The 18,104-nt window shown below is 47.5% G+C and overlaps 1 protein-coding gene across 8 annotated transcripts in view; it reads right to left on the minus strand.

Moving 5' to 3' along the window:
• GRM5 (glutamate metabotropic receptor 5) overlaps window positions 1–18,104 on the minus strand; it is a 220,741-nt gene that overhangs the window by 44,251 nt on the left and 158,386 nt on the right. For all 8 annotated transcript variants that reach the window (XM_083170163.1, XM_083170162.1, XM_083170169.1 and 5 more), the window contains exon 4: window positions 15,346–15,581. In XM_083170163.1, the coding sequence (XP_083026289.1) occupies window positions 15,346–15,581 (236 nt within the window). The remainder of the gene's footprint in view (window positions 1–15,345; window positions 15,582–18,104) is intronic.

Raw genomic sequence — 18,104 nt, forward strand, 5'->3', positions numbered from 1 at the left:
TCGGAGGGAAGGCCAAATGCCCACGTCTGGGGGTCCCCCTGTAATAAAGACATGATTAGGCCTACCCGTTGAGACTCTGATCCGGAAGACCGGGGTCGAAGTCGGAAATACAATTTACAACTTTCCTTAAAGTTGAAAAAAGCCCTTCGATCTCCAGCAAATCGATCAGGCAAGTTTACTTTGGGCTCTACCACTACAGGATCAGAAGGACGCACCCTCTGTTCTTGGGATGCCACTTTCAAGGACAGATCTCGGACCATTTGGGTTAATCCCTGGAGCTGGTCCGAGAAGGACTGGGAAGAGGGATTCATAATACAAAAAAAAACCACGGCAACTCTAAGCAAAAAGGTTGGTTATATAAAGACCTCTTTATATGACCCGTTTGGGCCGGTTATAATGTTATGGTTGCCGTTGAGCAGATACAGGGAAACGGGGAATGGAGGTTTAGGCGTGAGCCCACAGCCGGGACCGCCGGTCAGGACGGCCACGGCGAAACCTACGCTGACTCTGTTGAGAACCCCGGGCAGATGACAAATCCCTGCGGGAACTAGGCTTCACCTGTGGCCGCCGCGTCCGAAGGAGCGAGTTATGCCCGCTCCAACCCCGATGCAGCTAGGTCTATGTGAGGACAAGGGAAAAGCGATCGTCAGGGGTAACTCAAAAGGAAAGACTAACTACTGGGCCTAACTGAAAACAAACCCCTGTCTGCCGGCACCAGGCCAATAACGGGAATGCGACCCAGTCGCAGACACAAGGAGGACTGACGGGGAAACACCACAAATACCAAGCTAGCAAGCGAATCCCCAAAACCCCCAAGCAGGGACAGAGAGAAAGGGAAGGACAAGGAAGGGAGTAAATGACCTAAAGAAAGGTGGTAGCATAAGCCCACGGCGGGGCAGGTCCAATACTCCAGCAGGGGAGCTGGAGGGAGAGCGGCCCAGCCTGATAATAACAGGAACTCGGCGGTTCCACAGACAAGTAACAAGCTCCAGAGGAGCACTTACGTGACCCAGAGGGCACAGAGGCAGCTGATCGGGTCCCTGGAAACAGCAGGGGAACCAGCATACACCTGGATGGAAAAGGCAAGGAGACCAGGAACCAGCAAGAGCAGATCCACGAGGCAGAGAGGCACTGGGAAGTGCAAGGGACCGGGAACGCGCTGGGAGACGCTATAACCGGCGTCTGTGCCCAGCAGACGCCGGCTATTTATTCAAATAACGCGCCGCCTGGATGACGTGCGCGTGTAGCGTGGCCGGGCGGAAGTCGGGAGCGTTGCCTAGCAACGCCCCGACTCTCTGCCTCAGAAGGAGGCTTGTAACGCGGCTGACGTGTGTCAGCTGCGCTGCTGTCCTTCGCCGCGTTGTGGCCGGGCGGAAGTCGGGGACGTTGCCTAGCAACGCCCCGACGCCTGGCCTCGGAAGGAGGCTTGGGACGCGGCTGACTCGCGTCAGCCGCGCTGTTGCCGCCCACACTACTCGCCGTCCGTCCGGGCACTGGAAGCACCGGACGGCGGCGCGCAACAATCTGTTCCTGTCTGGATCTCCGACACGCCGCCTCATCTTGCTGTGTGACGGGCGTGGGTCCGTGTGTGTCCACAGTGCCCCGGATGGTGGTAGGAGCTTTGTCAATATTGAACCTTGTGGTAACCAGCCCCGAGCAGTTATTTATTCGGTACGAGCACTGATTGTACCCAAGCATATTATGTGCTTATAATAAATGTCAGTTTACACTATAGAGAGCACCTTCTTTGCTTTATTCTAACATTATATATATATATATATATATATATCTATATATCCGGAAAACCCAACCGCGCCTCACGGAGAGAAGGCAGCACCTCTGAGGGGCCCCCTGTTAGACAGGACCCAAAGGTTTAGAGATAGAAAAAATGGAGTTTCAGAGTGCACCAATTCATTTGCATACACAACAGATTTGTTGAACAAACAATATAGTAGTCCGGGAAAGAATCATATAAAAATTTATTCAGGAATCTTCCAATTGATGATACAGGCCCAACGCGTTTCGTCAATAGCTTGACTTCATCAGGGGCATTGGAAGCAGAGCAGAACAAAGCAATTTCACACTATAGGATTTCCATTGTTTAATTAAAAAACAAACAGCAGAAGTTTTCATACGAAAGACAGTACTGGAAATGGTTTAAGCACTATGGATCAGCAACAGTGGTAGAGCATAGTATAATCGCAATCCAATGATATCCAAAGTTAATCACAATTTCGGGGGAAGGGTAAATAACCCCAATATACAATTAGAGCAGTGTAGACCGGAAGTGAACTCCTGAGATCCAAATTCAGCATTTGGATCTCAGGAGTTCACTTCCGGTCTACACTGCTCTAATTGTATATTGGGGTTATTTACCCTTCCCCCGAAATTGTGATTAACTTTGGATATCATTGGATTGCGATTATACTATGCTCTACCACTGTTGCTGATCCATAGTGCTTAAACCATTTCCAGTACTGTCTTTCGTATGAAAACTTCTGCTGTTTGTTTTTTAATTAAACAATGGAAATCCTATAGTGTGAAATTGCTTTGTTCTGCTCTGCTTCCAATGCCCCTGATGAAGTCAAGCTATTGACGAAACGCGTTGGGCCTGTATCATCAATTGGAAGATTCCTGAATAAATTTTTATATGATTCTTTCCCGGACTACTATATTGTTTGTTCAACAAATCTGTTGTGTATGCAAATGAATTGGCGCACTCTGAAACTCCATTTTTTCTATATATATATATATAAATATATATATATATACGTACTAGGAGATTGATCGTGTCCTACGGGTGCTCTTCACACCGTTGTAAGGGGCTACGCCCCCTTAACGCGGTAGGACTGTACCACAAAATATGAACAAAAATGTTTAAATCGTACTTAATAAAAGATGCCCTTGGGGCATAGCAATGGGCATACATGTTTTTTTCAATACAATTCAGTGAATCAACAAAAAGATCCTCTTATCAAGTTGACAAATCAATCAGTCAGACAACGAGGTTAGCCCAACGTGTTTCGTCGCTTTGGGCTAACATGGTGTTGACTTAAATCAGGGACAAAAATTGTACATCAATTTGCTAAGTTGACCACACTGTAAATCATAATGCATAAATATAAATACATTGTAAAAAATATACATAAAAAAACAGTAAGAGGATCAAGCATGGACTGGAGATGGACAGGTGATGAGGCGACCAGGAAATAATTGATAAAATACAAATATTTGGAGTGCAAAGGGAATCATTAGTTCTGGTTACATACCGATCTTTTGCTAGGAATGATGTTCCTCAAAAAAGCACTTGGAATATTTGTAATTTCTCTCTCTCCCTCCCCCTCTCCCATGCTCTCTCTCCAGCTATCTAACTATGGGGAGGAGTGCACCAACTCAAGTCCTTGGTACTGTGAGACGGTGATGCTAACCACTACGCCAACTGTGCAACCCAACAAACCCTGTAATCACATACAAGAAAGCTGGTGTTATTTATAGGCATTCTGGCAATCACACAAGATCCCCAGGAAGCCTCTATTCTACTGTCTTTGTATTTCACGTGGTACCTGCCTGTTCAATTGTCCAATTGAGCTGCTGAAAAGCATTTCTGAAACAATACCGTAATTCAGCAACACAATATTACATCTGTTACAGTAATCTATAGAGCGGTACGTGTATTTCAGGATACGGGTCACAGAGTTTACAAGGCTTTTTCCCTGACTCGTTTCATGTTAGATTGACACAGCTGGACAGAAGTTATTACCTGAAGTGAGATCCTGTGTGCTGTGGACTGTTTAATAATAACCCTACAGCTGTATCCAGGCTCCAGTTTCTGGATATAGGCCTTTCGCTGCTTAGCGTGCACCGTAACGCTGCCCCTCCAAATGGGGCGTTTCCCTTTTTCCGGCCCAGTGTCCACCCCCTGCCCCCTCTAGAGTGATTGTTCGCTCCTGGGGTCTGCAAATCACCCCCACAGTTTAGTTCTGAAGCTGCTTTTTTTTAGCTTTTTGCAAGGGGTGTGGCTACGCCTACTTGATTTGGCCACACCCCCAGTACCCAGGCCTTTCCCTGCTCTTGACGGCCCTGTCTGCAAGTTGAAGCAGCCCTGGTGGGGGAACATACTGTAGGTCCCATAGCTTGTTATTAGATACTTTGACAGGTAGAAAAATAATAAGCTTTCCATAATCTACATCTGCAATAAATGAGAACAGTGGTTTTCAACCTCGGTCCTCAAGGATGGTTCATGTTTTCAAGGTCAGGTGACTTGGAAAACACAGGGCCGGCTCTACCATTAGGCAGCTTTAGGCAGCTGCCTAGGGCGCCAGGATCTGGGGGGGCGCCACCAAGTCTATTAAGGATGTCTATGAGGATCCTTGTTGTACTTTACGCAGGTGACATTAAGCACCCCCATACTTTCCCTTGAGGCATACTTCCCTACGTTGCTGCCCCCTCCTGCTTGTACTATATTGTAAGTGGCAAAGGGGGCCTCCAAGGAAAGCAGGGGACTTGCCCACCTTCCCGAGGTGGGGCTGGGAGGACCACCCAATTTTTTGGGAGCTTCCCTGCCATTCCAGAATGTTTGTCAAGTATGTCTTAAGGGGTTGGAAAGTGGGTATTGGTGGCAATATGGGAGAGGGGGGGGGGGGGGGGGGTGCAGTAAGTAGAAGTTTTGCCTACGGTGCTGTGAAGCCTTACACCGGCCCTGGGAAAACATGAACTGTTGGGGGAACATGAGGTCCAAGGTTGAGAACCACTGAATTAGAAGACTTGTAACCACTTGCCTGGCGTGATCGCATCGGGCTGTGCGTTAGCTGACCTGGTCGCAAACAGTCAGAAAGACATAAGGGCCGACTACCGGAAGACACTCTTCCTGCAGCCTCCAGTAACAGAGTGACCTTCAAGTTCCTCTGCATCCCTGTTCCCCTCCACGGGTGTACCGCATGTTAGAGATGGCCATCGACCATTGCTGATTCAAAATCGACTGTGGTTTATGGCTGATGTAGAATAGTATTGCCATTGATGGGGAACAACCAGATGGTACCCTCCATCGACGGTAAACCATAAGCGAATAGTTTTGGGGTTTTTTTTTGTCTTGTGGCCGGAACACAGAGCATAGTTCCGCCTTGACACCTTTAAAGCCCCACACCCAGGTTCTGGACTGTTGAACTAGTCACTGTCCACCAAGCTATCCACACCCTTGTCGTTTTACATATTGTGAACATGGGGTGAAGGAGCGGGGCCCAAACTATAATTTTACACCTGGGCTCACCACCCACAAGTTCCGCCACTTATTGTGTGAACCCAGATTATAACTTCATTCTCACTGGAGATCATGTATTTACTGCAGACTGTTACTGTATATCATTGCTGGATAAATGTGCCGGGGAGACAGAAATCGCATTACAGCTATATTTAAAGAACAAAAAAAGTTGCTCCTGCAAATCAAATTGAACCTACTGAAACTGTCAAAACTAATTATACGTTCAAGATTAATTATACACAATTATTCTACAAATGTTAAGGGAAAGGACATGTCCTCTTTCAAGCAGGAGATTTTCATTAAACCCATTAGCTTTAGGCCAAAATATTAATATTTTCCAATATAATACAATATATAATGTAATACTAGATGTTTTGTTTACAGTCCTGTGTATCAAAATTATACATACACACAAAGGGGGTTATTCAATCTATGCTTGCGTTACTGACAGCATTGAAGACAACCAGTCGAATCCCTTTTGTCAGAAAAATTTTCGACAATTCGCCACCGTTTCTGCAGATCCACGTACTTTCCAACACACGACAGTTGGAACATTGAATTCCTACTGATGGGTAACTGTCGGATCGGATGAAACCGTCCCGGGATTCCGATTGTTGCCATTCTCAGGAAAAATTCACAATACAAATTAATTTTGCAGTGCAGTTAAAAATTCGCATTGAAGCAGTCAGAAAAAAACTCACTGGGCGAAATGTAATAGGGTGCGATTTTTAGACTAAAAAAAAATCGCACCAAATCGCACCTTTAAAAATCGCATTTTTTGCCGCGAATTCGCATATGTAATGAGATGCGAATTAGCGGCAAAAAAATGCGATTTGCCGCGATTTGCCGCGATTTTTAGTCATGAAAATGTGCGCATTTTCAGTCATGAAAATGTGCGCATTTTTATAAATGCGCTTTTGTGCAAAAAAAAAAAAAGTTAAAAAAAAACGGCGTGGGGTCCCCCCTCCTAAGCATAACCAGCCCCGGGCTCATTGAGCCGGACCTGGTTCCAAAAATACGGGGGGACAAAAAGCATAGGGGTCCCCCGTATTTCTGAAACCAGCCCCGGACTCTTGGACCGGTCCTGGTTCCAAAAATACGGGGGACAAAAAATCTGGGGGTCCCCCGTATTTTGAAACCAGCACCGGGCTCCAACAGCCCGCGGTGTCATGCCACAGCCGGGGGACACTTTTTATACAAGGTCCCCCGGCCAAAACATGAGCACCGTGGCTGGTCAGCCTTGGACGGGGTACCTGGAGGAGTGGGGACCCCCCCAATAAAGGGGTCCCCCCCCCAGGCTTCACCCGTCCAGGGCTGAAGCCCGGGGCTGTCACCGGCGTCCGTGGCCAGTGGACGCCGGCCTGATAGGGTTAAATCCATCATACATATCATTACATTGCTTTTTACCGGCGAACTACAAGTGCCAGCAGACCTCCCCCGCATGCTGGGACTTGGAGAACCACAAGTCCCAGCATGCAGGGCATTAATGGGCCCGCTGGGACTTGTAGTCCACCTGTAAAAAGAATGTTTATAAAAAACACACACACAGAGAAGTACAAGTTTATTACACACACACACCTCAATTTTACACCAGCATACTTACCATTCCTGGATCCAGCGCTGGTCTGGCTGCTTTACAGCCGGCTCCCCCCGCACTGACAGGCAGCGGGGAGAACCGGCTTTCTCCGTTGCCTGTCACCGGCTTTCTCCGTAGCTTCTGTAGCTCTGTCCCAGTGCTACAGAGGCTGAGAGCGTGATTGGCTGAGCTACAGTATGCGTCTCCATGGAGACGCATAGCTCAGTCCTGATTGGCTGAGCTATGCGTCTCCATGGAGACGCATACTGTAGCTCAGCCAATCGCGCTCTCAGCCTCTGTAGCACTCGGACAGAGCTACAGAAGCTACGGAGAAAGCCGGTGACAGGCAACGGAGAAAGCCGGTTCTCCCCGCTGCCTGTCAGTGCGGGGGGAGCCGGCTGTAAAGCAGCCAGACCAGCGCTGGATCCAGGAATGGTAAGTATGCTGGTGTAAAATTGAGGTGTGTGTGTGTAATAAACTTGTACTTCTCTGTGTGTGTGTTTTTTATAAACATTCTTTTTACAGGTGGACTACAAGTCCCAGCGGGCCCATTAATGCCCTGCATGCTGGGACTTGTGGTTCTCCAAGTCCCAGCATGCGGGGGAGGTCTGCTGGCACTTGTAGTTCGCCGGTAAAAAGCAATGTAATGATATGTATGATGGATTTAACCCTATCAGGCCGGCGTCCACTGGCCACGGACGCCGGTGACAGCCCCGGGCTTCAGCCCTGGACGGGTGAAGCCTGGGGGGGGGGGACTCCTTTATTGGGGGGGTCCCCACTCCTCCAGGTACCCCGTCCAAGGCTGACCAGCCACGGTGCTCATGTTTTGGCCGGGGGACCTTGTATAAAAAGTGTCCCCCGGCTGTGGCATGACACCGCGGGCTGTTGGAGCCCGGTGCTGGTTTCAAAATACGGGGGACCCCCAGATTTTTTGTCCCCCGTATTTTTGGAACCAGGACCGGTCCAAGAGTCCGGGGCTGGTTTCAGAAATACGGGGGACCCCTATGCTTTTTGTTCCCCCGTATTTTTGGAACCAGGTCCGGCTCAATGAGCCCGGGGCTGGTTATGCTTAGGAGGGGGGACCCCACGCCGTTTTTTTTTTATAAAAACACTTTTACACATTTTTATTAACAGAACCATGCACAGATCTCAATGATCTGTGCATGGTTCTGTCAAATTCGCCTGTCAGAACCTGGTCTATTTTTTTTGCGATTTTTGGTAACATTGACCAAAAATCGCACCCTATTACATTTGCGAGTTGTATACTTTATAATGGGAAAACATCTGGATGCGAATTGAAATGTGACTAAAAATCGCACTTCTAAAAGTGCGATTTCGCGGTAAAAAGTGCGATTTTTTACCGCGATTTTCAACCTATTAAATGTGCGATTTTCGGAAAATGTGCGATTTCGGCCGTTTTTGACCAAAAATCGCACATGTCTAAAAAATCACACCCTATTACATTTCGCCCACTGTGTCTGTTCCCCATCATCTCTCTGCCTCCTCTGGCCATATAGTATAATGGGTAGGTGAGGGAGACAAAGGATGTAGCGGCCCTTGTGTTTATATTCTATCATTTTCTAGGATGCAATAGAGGTCTGAGGTCATGGGTTCGATTTTTAACTGTGCGGAGTTTGTATATTCTCCCCGTGCTTGCGTGGGTTTCCTCCGGGTACTCCGGTTTCCTCCCACAATCCAAAAATATACTGGTAGGTTATTTGGCTCCAAACAAAATGAACCCTAGAATGTTTGTGTGTGCTTGGTAGGGAGTAATCGATTGTACTGGGCAGGGAATATGGATTGCAGGGACTGATGTGAATGTTCTCTGTAAAGCGCTGCGGTATATGTATGCGCTATTTAAAAAACTGTTAATAAATAAAAAATAATTTGTTGCTACGAGCAACATCACCTCTTTTCATTTTTAAAAGCTTTAGTAAATACCCCACTGAATCGGTATACAGTCATTAAGTCAACAAGCAGTAGGTCAACAAGCATTGGGTCAACACCATTATGTCGACATGGGTCTAGGTCCTTGATGGCTAAACTTGACACTCCAGCTGTTGTTGATCTACACATCCCAGCATGCTCTGCATCAGATTTAGCATGGCCAAATAGCAAAACTCAAGCAGAGCATGATGGGATGTGTAGTTCAACAACAGCTGGAGTGTCAAGGTTAGCCATCAAGGGTCTAGGTCAATTAGGTAGACACAAGCATTAGGTGGACATGGGCAAGGTCAACAGTTAAACGGTCAACATGGGGTTTTTCACTGTTTTTTTGAGCCAACATGTACCGACAGGAGGTATTTCATGCCCTACCATCCAATAGAGCATGGTGGGAAAATAAAATAGTGTGCCGAGTGTAGCAAGGCATCGTGCCAGAAGCATAGCAAGTGCAGCGAGCCATGTCAGGGGACACAGTGCTACGTTTCTGTGTCCATGTTGACTGTGTTTATAGGATAAAGCAGTCAGTTAGTACTGCGAAACGCGTTGGTGCTTGCTGCTCTCTGGACCCAGTTTGGACAAAGACCACTTCACCTACACCTAAAGACCTTTCTTCACCTGCTTATTTGTCTGGTCCTATTCTTCCATTCCTTTGGAAGTCCCATGCCCGTTCCATCATGGACACCTGACCACTCGCAGCAGTGAGGACTCCCGAGCTGGCGAATTTCACCTTGTGCCATCGGTTTGAATCCATGACATTACTACCAGGATACCATAAAGCGGCTTATAAGGACTCCATCATTCATACCATCATTGGATCAGTGCAGGTTCCACTACCCACATTTGGTGACTATTCCTATAGGGTCCATTAATTAATTGGTTTAATGTTTTATTACTTTTAGTGTATTTTAATTGTCATTGAATATATTATTCATTGATTTACTTGATTTATCTGACCTTTATTGTCAGCGTTATTTTTATTTTCGCCTGGTGATTTTAGATTAGATTTTTTTTTCAGGATCATTGGTTCCCCACCAAAAAATAGTTCCCAATAAGTGTCAGCATTAAGGTGGCCATACACACGCAGATTTATCTGCAGATCTGTCTGGTTGGAACAAAAACATGGTTATGGATGAGAGCAAATGACAGTTGACCATTTGCTTGGAAATGCTGGAAAACTGCCGAACTGTCACTCATCCATAACCATGTTTTTGTTCCAACCAGCCAGATCTGAAGATAAATCTTACTAGTGTATGGGCACCATTAGGCTGATTTTGGGACTAATTGAATCTCACTGGGGGATTAATTATCCCGTGGTAAATTACCCCCGGCAATTGGATCCCCTCTAAATCAATAAATATTAAGTAATATATATTGGATTGTTCACAAATGAAACTTAAAATCTCCCAAAAAAAATTCCTGCAGAAGTGCAAAGTTCCCGGACTTCCAGCTTCCAGTTATACTTTTGATTTGCCATATGGTATTTTACTAACATGTATTTGTAATCTCATCAGCATTTCTAGTCTAGAAGTCAAAGAGGTCCATGCATTCTCCTCTGCAGTGTTAGTTTGCTTTCCTATTGTTGCACTGTTTTGGCAAAATCCGTTCTAAATTTCATAAGAAACTGTATAGTTTTAAATAATTAAAGAGTAGTACATGCCAACAAGTTCAAATTACCGTATATACTCGAGTATAAGTCGACCCGAATATAAGCCGAGGCACCTAATTTCAAAACAAAAAACTGGGAAAACTTATTGACTCAAGTGGGACCCTCACTCGAGTATAAGCCGAGAGGGGCTTTTTCAGCATAAAAAATGGTCTGAAAAAGTAGGCTTATACTCGAGTATATATGGTAGATTGCTTTGGTGGGATTTATTTGCAAACGTCATATTCAGTACAAATGTTCGACCTCTATTTGAAAAAAAAAATGTAAAACACATTTACATTTATACATTAAAAAAAAAATTACATTTCATCATGCTAATCCTTTACAGACACGCCTAGATTGGTGAACAGTAGAACATTTTGCCAGCAAAATACTGTAATCTTATTTTTAAAGTTGAATAATCTCTCAAGTAATTGTTTTTGAAGAGTAAACCCTTTTGTCGCAAATGTACATGTACAATAAATGTACAATAAATCCATATGCCTAGCAAAGAAGACATTTTGAAAATACATCTACTGAACAGTGGCGTACTGGCCTAGGGTCGGCACATGTTAAGGGCGGCAGCCAGAAGGGAAGTTTTTACAGGGGGACGAGCTGTGCAGCTGCACGAAGCACTGCACGGCTCATCCCACAGCAGCAGCATCCCGCCGATCCGCAGCATCTCAGCATCAGCGGGCTGCGGTGCTGCTTGCTCCCGGACCAAGAGCTGCGCTGGATCCGGGGCTGCTGTGGACAGGAGAGGAGCTGGTGGCAGCCTGACTGACATGTCCAGGGAGCGGAAGCTGAACAAGTAAGAGCTCGCTGGCGGCATCATGTGCGGCACACCGGCTGCTGTAGCTTGTGAGCCGCAACCCTCCTCCTGCATGCACACATACTCCCGCTGTCATCCGCTCCCCGAGTGTCCGCCTGTGCGCACTAAGGGCTGCAGCTCCCTCCCTCAGCCTGTGAGGGTGCGTGACCCGGCTCCTAGCTTTCACCGCTATTGCCGCTGCTTCTGCTGCTGCCGCCCGGGTGTCTCAGCCCTTTCCCTGCCTGCCCATGACTGCTGCTGCTGTGGAGGAGGAGCGCGGTGTCCTGGCTGCTGGCGCCTGAACAAGAGGAAAAGGTAACTCCGGGGAGCAGCCCTCTTGATCTCCCTCCCTCCACTCTGACCTATTTTAAAAATCCCAAAGGGGTCCTCCCTCCGGCTCCAGGGGGCGGCCAAAAACTTGGTGCTTAGGGGCGGCCTGACTCCTAAATCCTGCCCTGGGTCTAGGTGACAAATCCATGCACATGTAGAACTGGTGGAAAGACACAACACTACACATAGTTACAGAATTTAAAGGCGCTATCTGTGCGGTAATGCACGTCTCAGTACCACTACAGTAAGCTGCGATATGCCACAACAATGTAGCGGGACACATCTACAGTGTTGCTATTAGTGCCCACTTCTGAATCAGATCCCTATGCTGTGTGTACACTGTCACTTTCTATTTGATTTGGACCATATAGTCCGAATCGAATAGAAAGTGACCCTAAATCGCACATGTACAGCCAAATTCGATGCAGATTCAATCCCGATGGGCGGCACAGCGGACTCAGGGTCGAAAGCAGAAAGACAATGTGCAGGCAAGCCTATTTCTGCTTCGATCTGTTAAAAACGGAGCGAATGCCTTGCGTTTCCTGGGCATACCCACCAAAACTTTGGGGGCGCCCAGGAAAACACTGGGCATCCCCATGGGAATGCAGACAGGCACCAGTTCACGGACCCGAATGCCGCAAGCCTAATAGTAGTGGGTACACACAGTGCGATTCGATCCCGATTCGATTGGGATCAAATGGAATGGTAGGCAAAATGCATTAGATTTTACTATATGGTACAGATCTGCAGGGTAGCCGACAGGAATGCTGGGCCCGGGTAAAATTTTGGAGGTGTGGCCTAAGTGTGGGAGGTGTGGGCACCTCCCACACTTAGGCCACACCCCCAAAGTGTTTAGAGGAGGGTGAAAGAAAACTCTAAAAACTGTAATCTCAGCAGCAGTACACACCTACAGAATGTGTTGTGCTGACAGCAGGCTCAGCATGACCTCTCACCCTGTCAGTGAGACACTCATCCTGAGCATTCTGAGACACTCATCCTGAGCACAGCACATGCGGTAGACAGCGGCGTAACTATAGCACCGCAGCCCCCGCCACCGCGGGGGGGCGCTGTGCATGTGGGGGCGCCGGGGGCTGCGGTGCTATAGTTACACCCCCCCCCCCCCAATCCCCCGCAGACTTACCTATCTCGCTGGTCCCGGCGGCTCCGTTCTTCTGATGAGGACCACCACAATATGGCCGCCCCCATATAGCACACAGTTCTCTGAAACTGTCTGCTGTATGGGGGCGGCCATTTTGTGGTGGTCCTCAGCAGAAGAAGAATGGAGCCGCCGGGACCAGCGCGATAGGTAAGGCTGCAGGGGATTGGGGGGGGGGGGTTTGCATGGGCGGCGGGGGATTGGGGGTGCGCGGCGGGGCGGCGCCCCCCCCCCCCTAACGGCGGGGGGGGGGGGCGCCCAAAACTTAGTTACGGAGGGGAAAGGGAGGGGTCGGACCAGGGCTCCTGCGGGGCCCCTCCAGCAAGCCTGGGCCCGGGTAATTAGTACCTGCCCCCCCGTCCCCCCCGTCCCCCCTCTGGGCTGCTCTGCAGATCTGTACTATATAGTCTTGCCTGACCAGACTAGTTTTCTATTCGATATTAACCACACAATGCCCATTCTATTTTTGATTCGATTTTCTATTTCAGTGGTTATACGCAGCCTAGAACACAAATCTGAATCAGGCCCATGGTGTTAATTGTAATGTATTCTATATATTGTAAAGCACAAAAGTATCTGTACTTAGGTTACTGTCAATTTTATTTATAGTCACTGTGAGGAGAGCTGCTAACTAATTTAATGAAGTGAGGAATGACAAGACCAGTACAGCTTCAATTATATTCAAAAGTTATAGCGAATATTTCACATTACATGAAGAACCCCCTTTGTTCCCAAGACTCTATGTTCACGAGCTCTTCAGATAACAAATCCCATACCTTGGAAATACTGAAACACTCATCTACTGTACAAGAGGCGTAATAATATGCTTCAGCTATCTGTGGGGAAAGGCTATGAGAATGTATAATATCGTATCAACTCGTTATCGTACAACCGTCATTTACTGCTGTGAACTCAATAGAACGCCCTGATGTCTTTTTTTAAATTATCCGGTGATGAGAGTGTTTGTAACGTAAAACCCGGCTCCTCAAAGGTAGGATGCAAAACCAGATAGAGATGTCCTTTCACATACAGTACAGCTGACAGGCAGATACACAGCATGAGGTAATGTATTTCCCCTGTCTCCAGCAAAACGTACTTTATACTTAGCATTAAGGAAGCATCGTGTGATAGTCACAGAAGAAACAATATATATTGCAGTGTTTTATATCGGATTACTATTCATATATGGTATTAGCACTGCAGTGATATGCACTCAGACATTTTATTATATATGTTACTACTAGTTGTTGTACACAACATTTCAGGTATTTTCCCTGTTTCCACTTTCTCATCTCTATCCCCATTTTTACCCCAATCTTTGTCACTGTCCCCCTCACTCAGGGCCGGTGCAAGCCCTGTCAGCACCCCAGGCGAGCAGTCCGCTGCCCGCTCCGCCTCACCCGCTCCGACGCCCCCCCCGCCTCACCCGTTCCGAGACCACCCCTCCTCACCCTTGCCGATGGATTGGATTGCTGCTGTCCAGCAGGGGGGGGGAGGGGGGGGCGGAGGGCGCCAGGCGCTGACTACTGTGCTCAAGGGGGGAAGCAGCAGGTTGCTGCTGATCAGCATGGGGGGAGGGCAGCGGGCGCCGGGAGCTAACTACCGTGCTCCAGGGGGGGAAGCAGCAGGTTGCTGCTGTTCAGCACGGGGGGAGGGCAGCGAGCGCTGAGAGCTAACTACCGCGCTCCAGGGGGGGAAGCGGGTAGGCTCCAGTCAGGGGTGGGGACGGGGGTTGTTGTACTCACCTGCTCCTTGCTTCATTGAATTGGCTGGGTGTCCCGCAGTGGCGGAACTTGTGGGTTGTGGGCCCAGGAGCAAAAATATAATCTGGGCCCCCTCTTCCACCCCAACCCAGGTTCACAATAACTCATTGATGATTGTATGCAGCAGTGGGCCCCTTAGTTGTCAGGGGCCCTTGTGCAATGCACCTGCTGCACCAATGGTAGTTCCGCCTCTGGTGTCCGGTACTGCTGCAGCTTGCCAGCTTTTTTCTGACTTCCTGGTCTCCTCGGCAGCTCACTACCGCCCTCCAGTGGCCGGCGCCCTAGGCAAATGCCTAAAGCTGCCTAGTGGTGGCGCCGGCCCTGCCCTTACTTATATCATCTCTGTCTCTCCGCCTCCCCCTTTCTCCTTGCCGCTTTTTCTCTCTTGCTCCCCTCTCTGTATGTTTTTCCTTGTGTGTGTCCCTGTCTCTCTTTCCCCCTCCTCTCTCTATTTCTTCTCCCAGTCTCCATATTGCTCTTTACCCAGCTCTGTTTTATCTTTCCCTCACTTTTCTTTAGCTCACCTCCTTGTTTTTTTTTTCTCCCCCTCTCCTCTTTTGTATTTTCCCCACCACCTCCTCTAGCATCCTCAAAACCTGTCTGTTGTAAGAGGGTGACCATTTTGTGAGGGACATTTTTCATAAGGAGCCAGGCGGAGCACCGGGACGCAGACTAGTAAATCTGAGGGTCCTGACTCCCAGTCACAGATGCGGCAGCAGGCGGCTGCGTGACAAAAGCCTGCGCAGACCCCCGCCACCCACACCTAGTCAGCGCCTCCCCGCCGTTGCACCACTGGACAATTTCAGTAACAATAATGTAGATAAACGCACACTTTAACATGGGAAATGACAGGTATAGTGACTCACTGTTGCAGGTCTTGTTGTAGATCTGACTGTCCTGCAAATACCCCTTCAGTTTGCACTTGAACTTGTTCTGCCAGAACTCCTGGAACCACGGATTGCGGAGATTGGATTCTGGACGAAGCTGCAGGTAATAATCGTCAAACCATTTCACATCAGGTGACTGCAGCTTGATGGTAATCCCTCCGGCCGCCTCTCGCTGATAACTGTCTGTCACATCGTACCTGTCGGCCCAGCCATCGCTGCGGAGATAAATAAAATGATAAATCCCCCGTGTTCAGGATCTTGTATAAGAATGTGATTGATGGTCTTATCTGCTGAGACTTTTTTTATATTATCAGGTTTATTAAATCTCCCAGATCTCCTTTTAGAGCTTCAAACCATAACACAAAACCGTGTCGTAAAAAGGAAAAACTTTATTTGTCTTTCATTTAAAGGGCAGGTAAACTCATAATTGGACATTAAAATATCAAAGCTGGTGCAATATTTATCTAAAAAGGAATTACGCTGCTTATGATGGTAAAACATTTTTGAACACTCTAGCTCCTAATACTTGAAATAAGACTTCTGCCTGAAATTGGCAGTTAAAGACTCATATCTTTCAGTTGCTGCTATTGGGCAGACATACAGTGAATATCTCCTATGACAACGCCCCCATAACACTCCCAGGACACGCCCATCACACATGTCCCTATCATATATTGTAGTTGTGTTCAGAAAAGTCCAATTCACAGAAAGATGGATCAATCCGTATGCACAAGCAAGCTCTATCCATGTGCATATACCCTAATCGGACGCATGCGCAGCCGCTGTACTCTTCCTGTGATGCATCCAGAAATCTGTGAGTTATTTTCGCATTGTGACCTGAGGGTAATTCAGCCCCAGAGAGCCACGGGAACAGTTTGAAGCAATGTAGTTCTCTGAGTGAATCCCCCACGTGGTGTGTTAGCATAGCCATGGGTATGCTAGCACTTGTAGTTCTTTAGTCTTCATTCTATCACCCTGCCCCATGAAAAATCCTTGCAGTTCCTTCTTGCTACCTGGGGTGTCGCTCTTTGCTGTGGTGTTTCCACAACAGTCTGGTTTGTATCTCAACATTGAGATATAAAGTAGACTGTTCTTGAAGTACCACAGCAGACAGCGACACCGCAGGCAGAAAGGAGGAACTGCAAGGAGCAGGATGCTAGAATAAACACTAGTTCTTCCAGCAAACTGAAGCAGTTTCGTGCTGTTGGGTCTCCTGAAACTAGAAGCGCTCTCGGGTTACATGCTGGAATTTATCTTTGCCTATTTAATGTAGGAAAATTATTATTAATAATAATAATGATTTTATTTATAAATATCGCTTTTTCTCCAAGAGGGCTCAAGGCGATTCTCGAACACTTAAAAACAATGCACATAATACAGAAGATGTGTAAGTAATAAAGCAGTAGACCAGCCACACAGACATAAAAGTAAATCCCAGAGCATACAGTAAGCATAATGCAGGAGTGTTGCAAGCATTTTGGGTAAAAACTTCCACAGGTTATGTATTCCACCCTCACAAGGCACCAGGCGAGGCAGCCATTTTAGGTGCACAGCATAGGATTACCCTGGGCGGAATAGGTTACTCCTAGAAAATGGGATGATTGCAGCATCCGATGCTCAGAGTAGGGTCACAACAAAGCCGTCAGGTCCATGTATTTCTTATCCTATCCACAAGCACACCAGATGAGGCAGCCATGTTGGGCACACTACCAAGGTGACATGAAGGTGACACTGTGGGCAGGGCCGGATTAAAAGGTTTTGTGCATGGGAGTGGGGTAGTGCTGCAGCTTCACCTAACTGCCAGTATGGCAATGATTAATGGTGCTGAGCATCAGGAGCCAAGGCACACTGTGAGTTGACCCATGAGACTTTGCACATGAGGTCAGAGGCTGAGCAGCTTGTGCTGAGCTCTGATTGATGAAGCTCATCACATGCTTCTCAGGGCCATAGAAGACAACAGCAGCGGCCTCGTCATGGGAGGGTTTTTAACCAGTGGCAGTGCTGAGTCTGTGAGGTCTCCTACAGAGTAATGTACAGAGGGACAAACACAGGCTTTTCATGTGGTATATGGGGGTATATGGGGGGGCCCCTGAAGGCTTAATCTGCCCCTGACTGTGGGAGGTGAGCCATACAGCCAAGGCAAGTACAGTATGGGAAAATAGACAATTATATAGTAATACTAGTAGTAGTATGATATACCCTGTATGGAGAGATCCATGTGATGCACATCCTACATCCAGAGGAACCATCCGAGGCTACCAGCTGGGGTGCACTGCGTAGGTCAATGCTGGCAGAGAAGGTACACATACAGTATCATAGTCTAGGGCTGGTAGTGGCTTTTCTAGAGGAACTTACTGCTGTTCATCACCTACTGCATGAAATAAGTACTTTGTGGGATGGGGTGGGGGTTGTTTGCTGTCTATCCACAAGTGCTGAAACCACATTTTCATGTAGAGGCATTATCGAAGTTTATTGTAAATGGTACATTTCCCCTACAGCTTTGGTGCAAATGCAAATAAACCTATATAAGCACACTAGTGAACAATGTCATTGCTTGAGAGCTTATCTGGGCTCCCTTGTTCTGAATCCTATATATTTATCACAATAACAATGTACAGAAATGTCCAACTCAATCATCTTAGTGTTAAGATAGATCTTCCCTCTGAGATTGCATGTGTCACTGATACCATCGCTCCATCCATCAGGCGGTGGCTAACACCATAGTCTCAGCTGCTCAG

The sequence above is a fragment of the Crinia signifera genome, chromosome 2 (assembly GCF_055691185.1).
Source record: "Crinia signifera chromosome 2, ASM5569118v1, whole genome shotgun sequence".
In the NCBI taxonomy this organism is placed as follows: domain Eukaryota; kingdom Metazoa; phylum Chordata; class Amphibia; order Anura; family Myobatrachidae; genus Crinia; species Crinia signifera.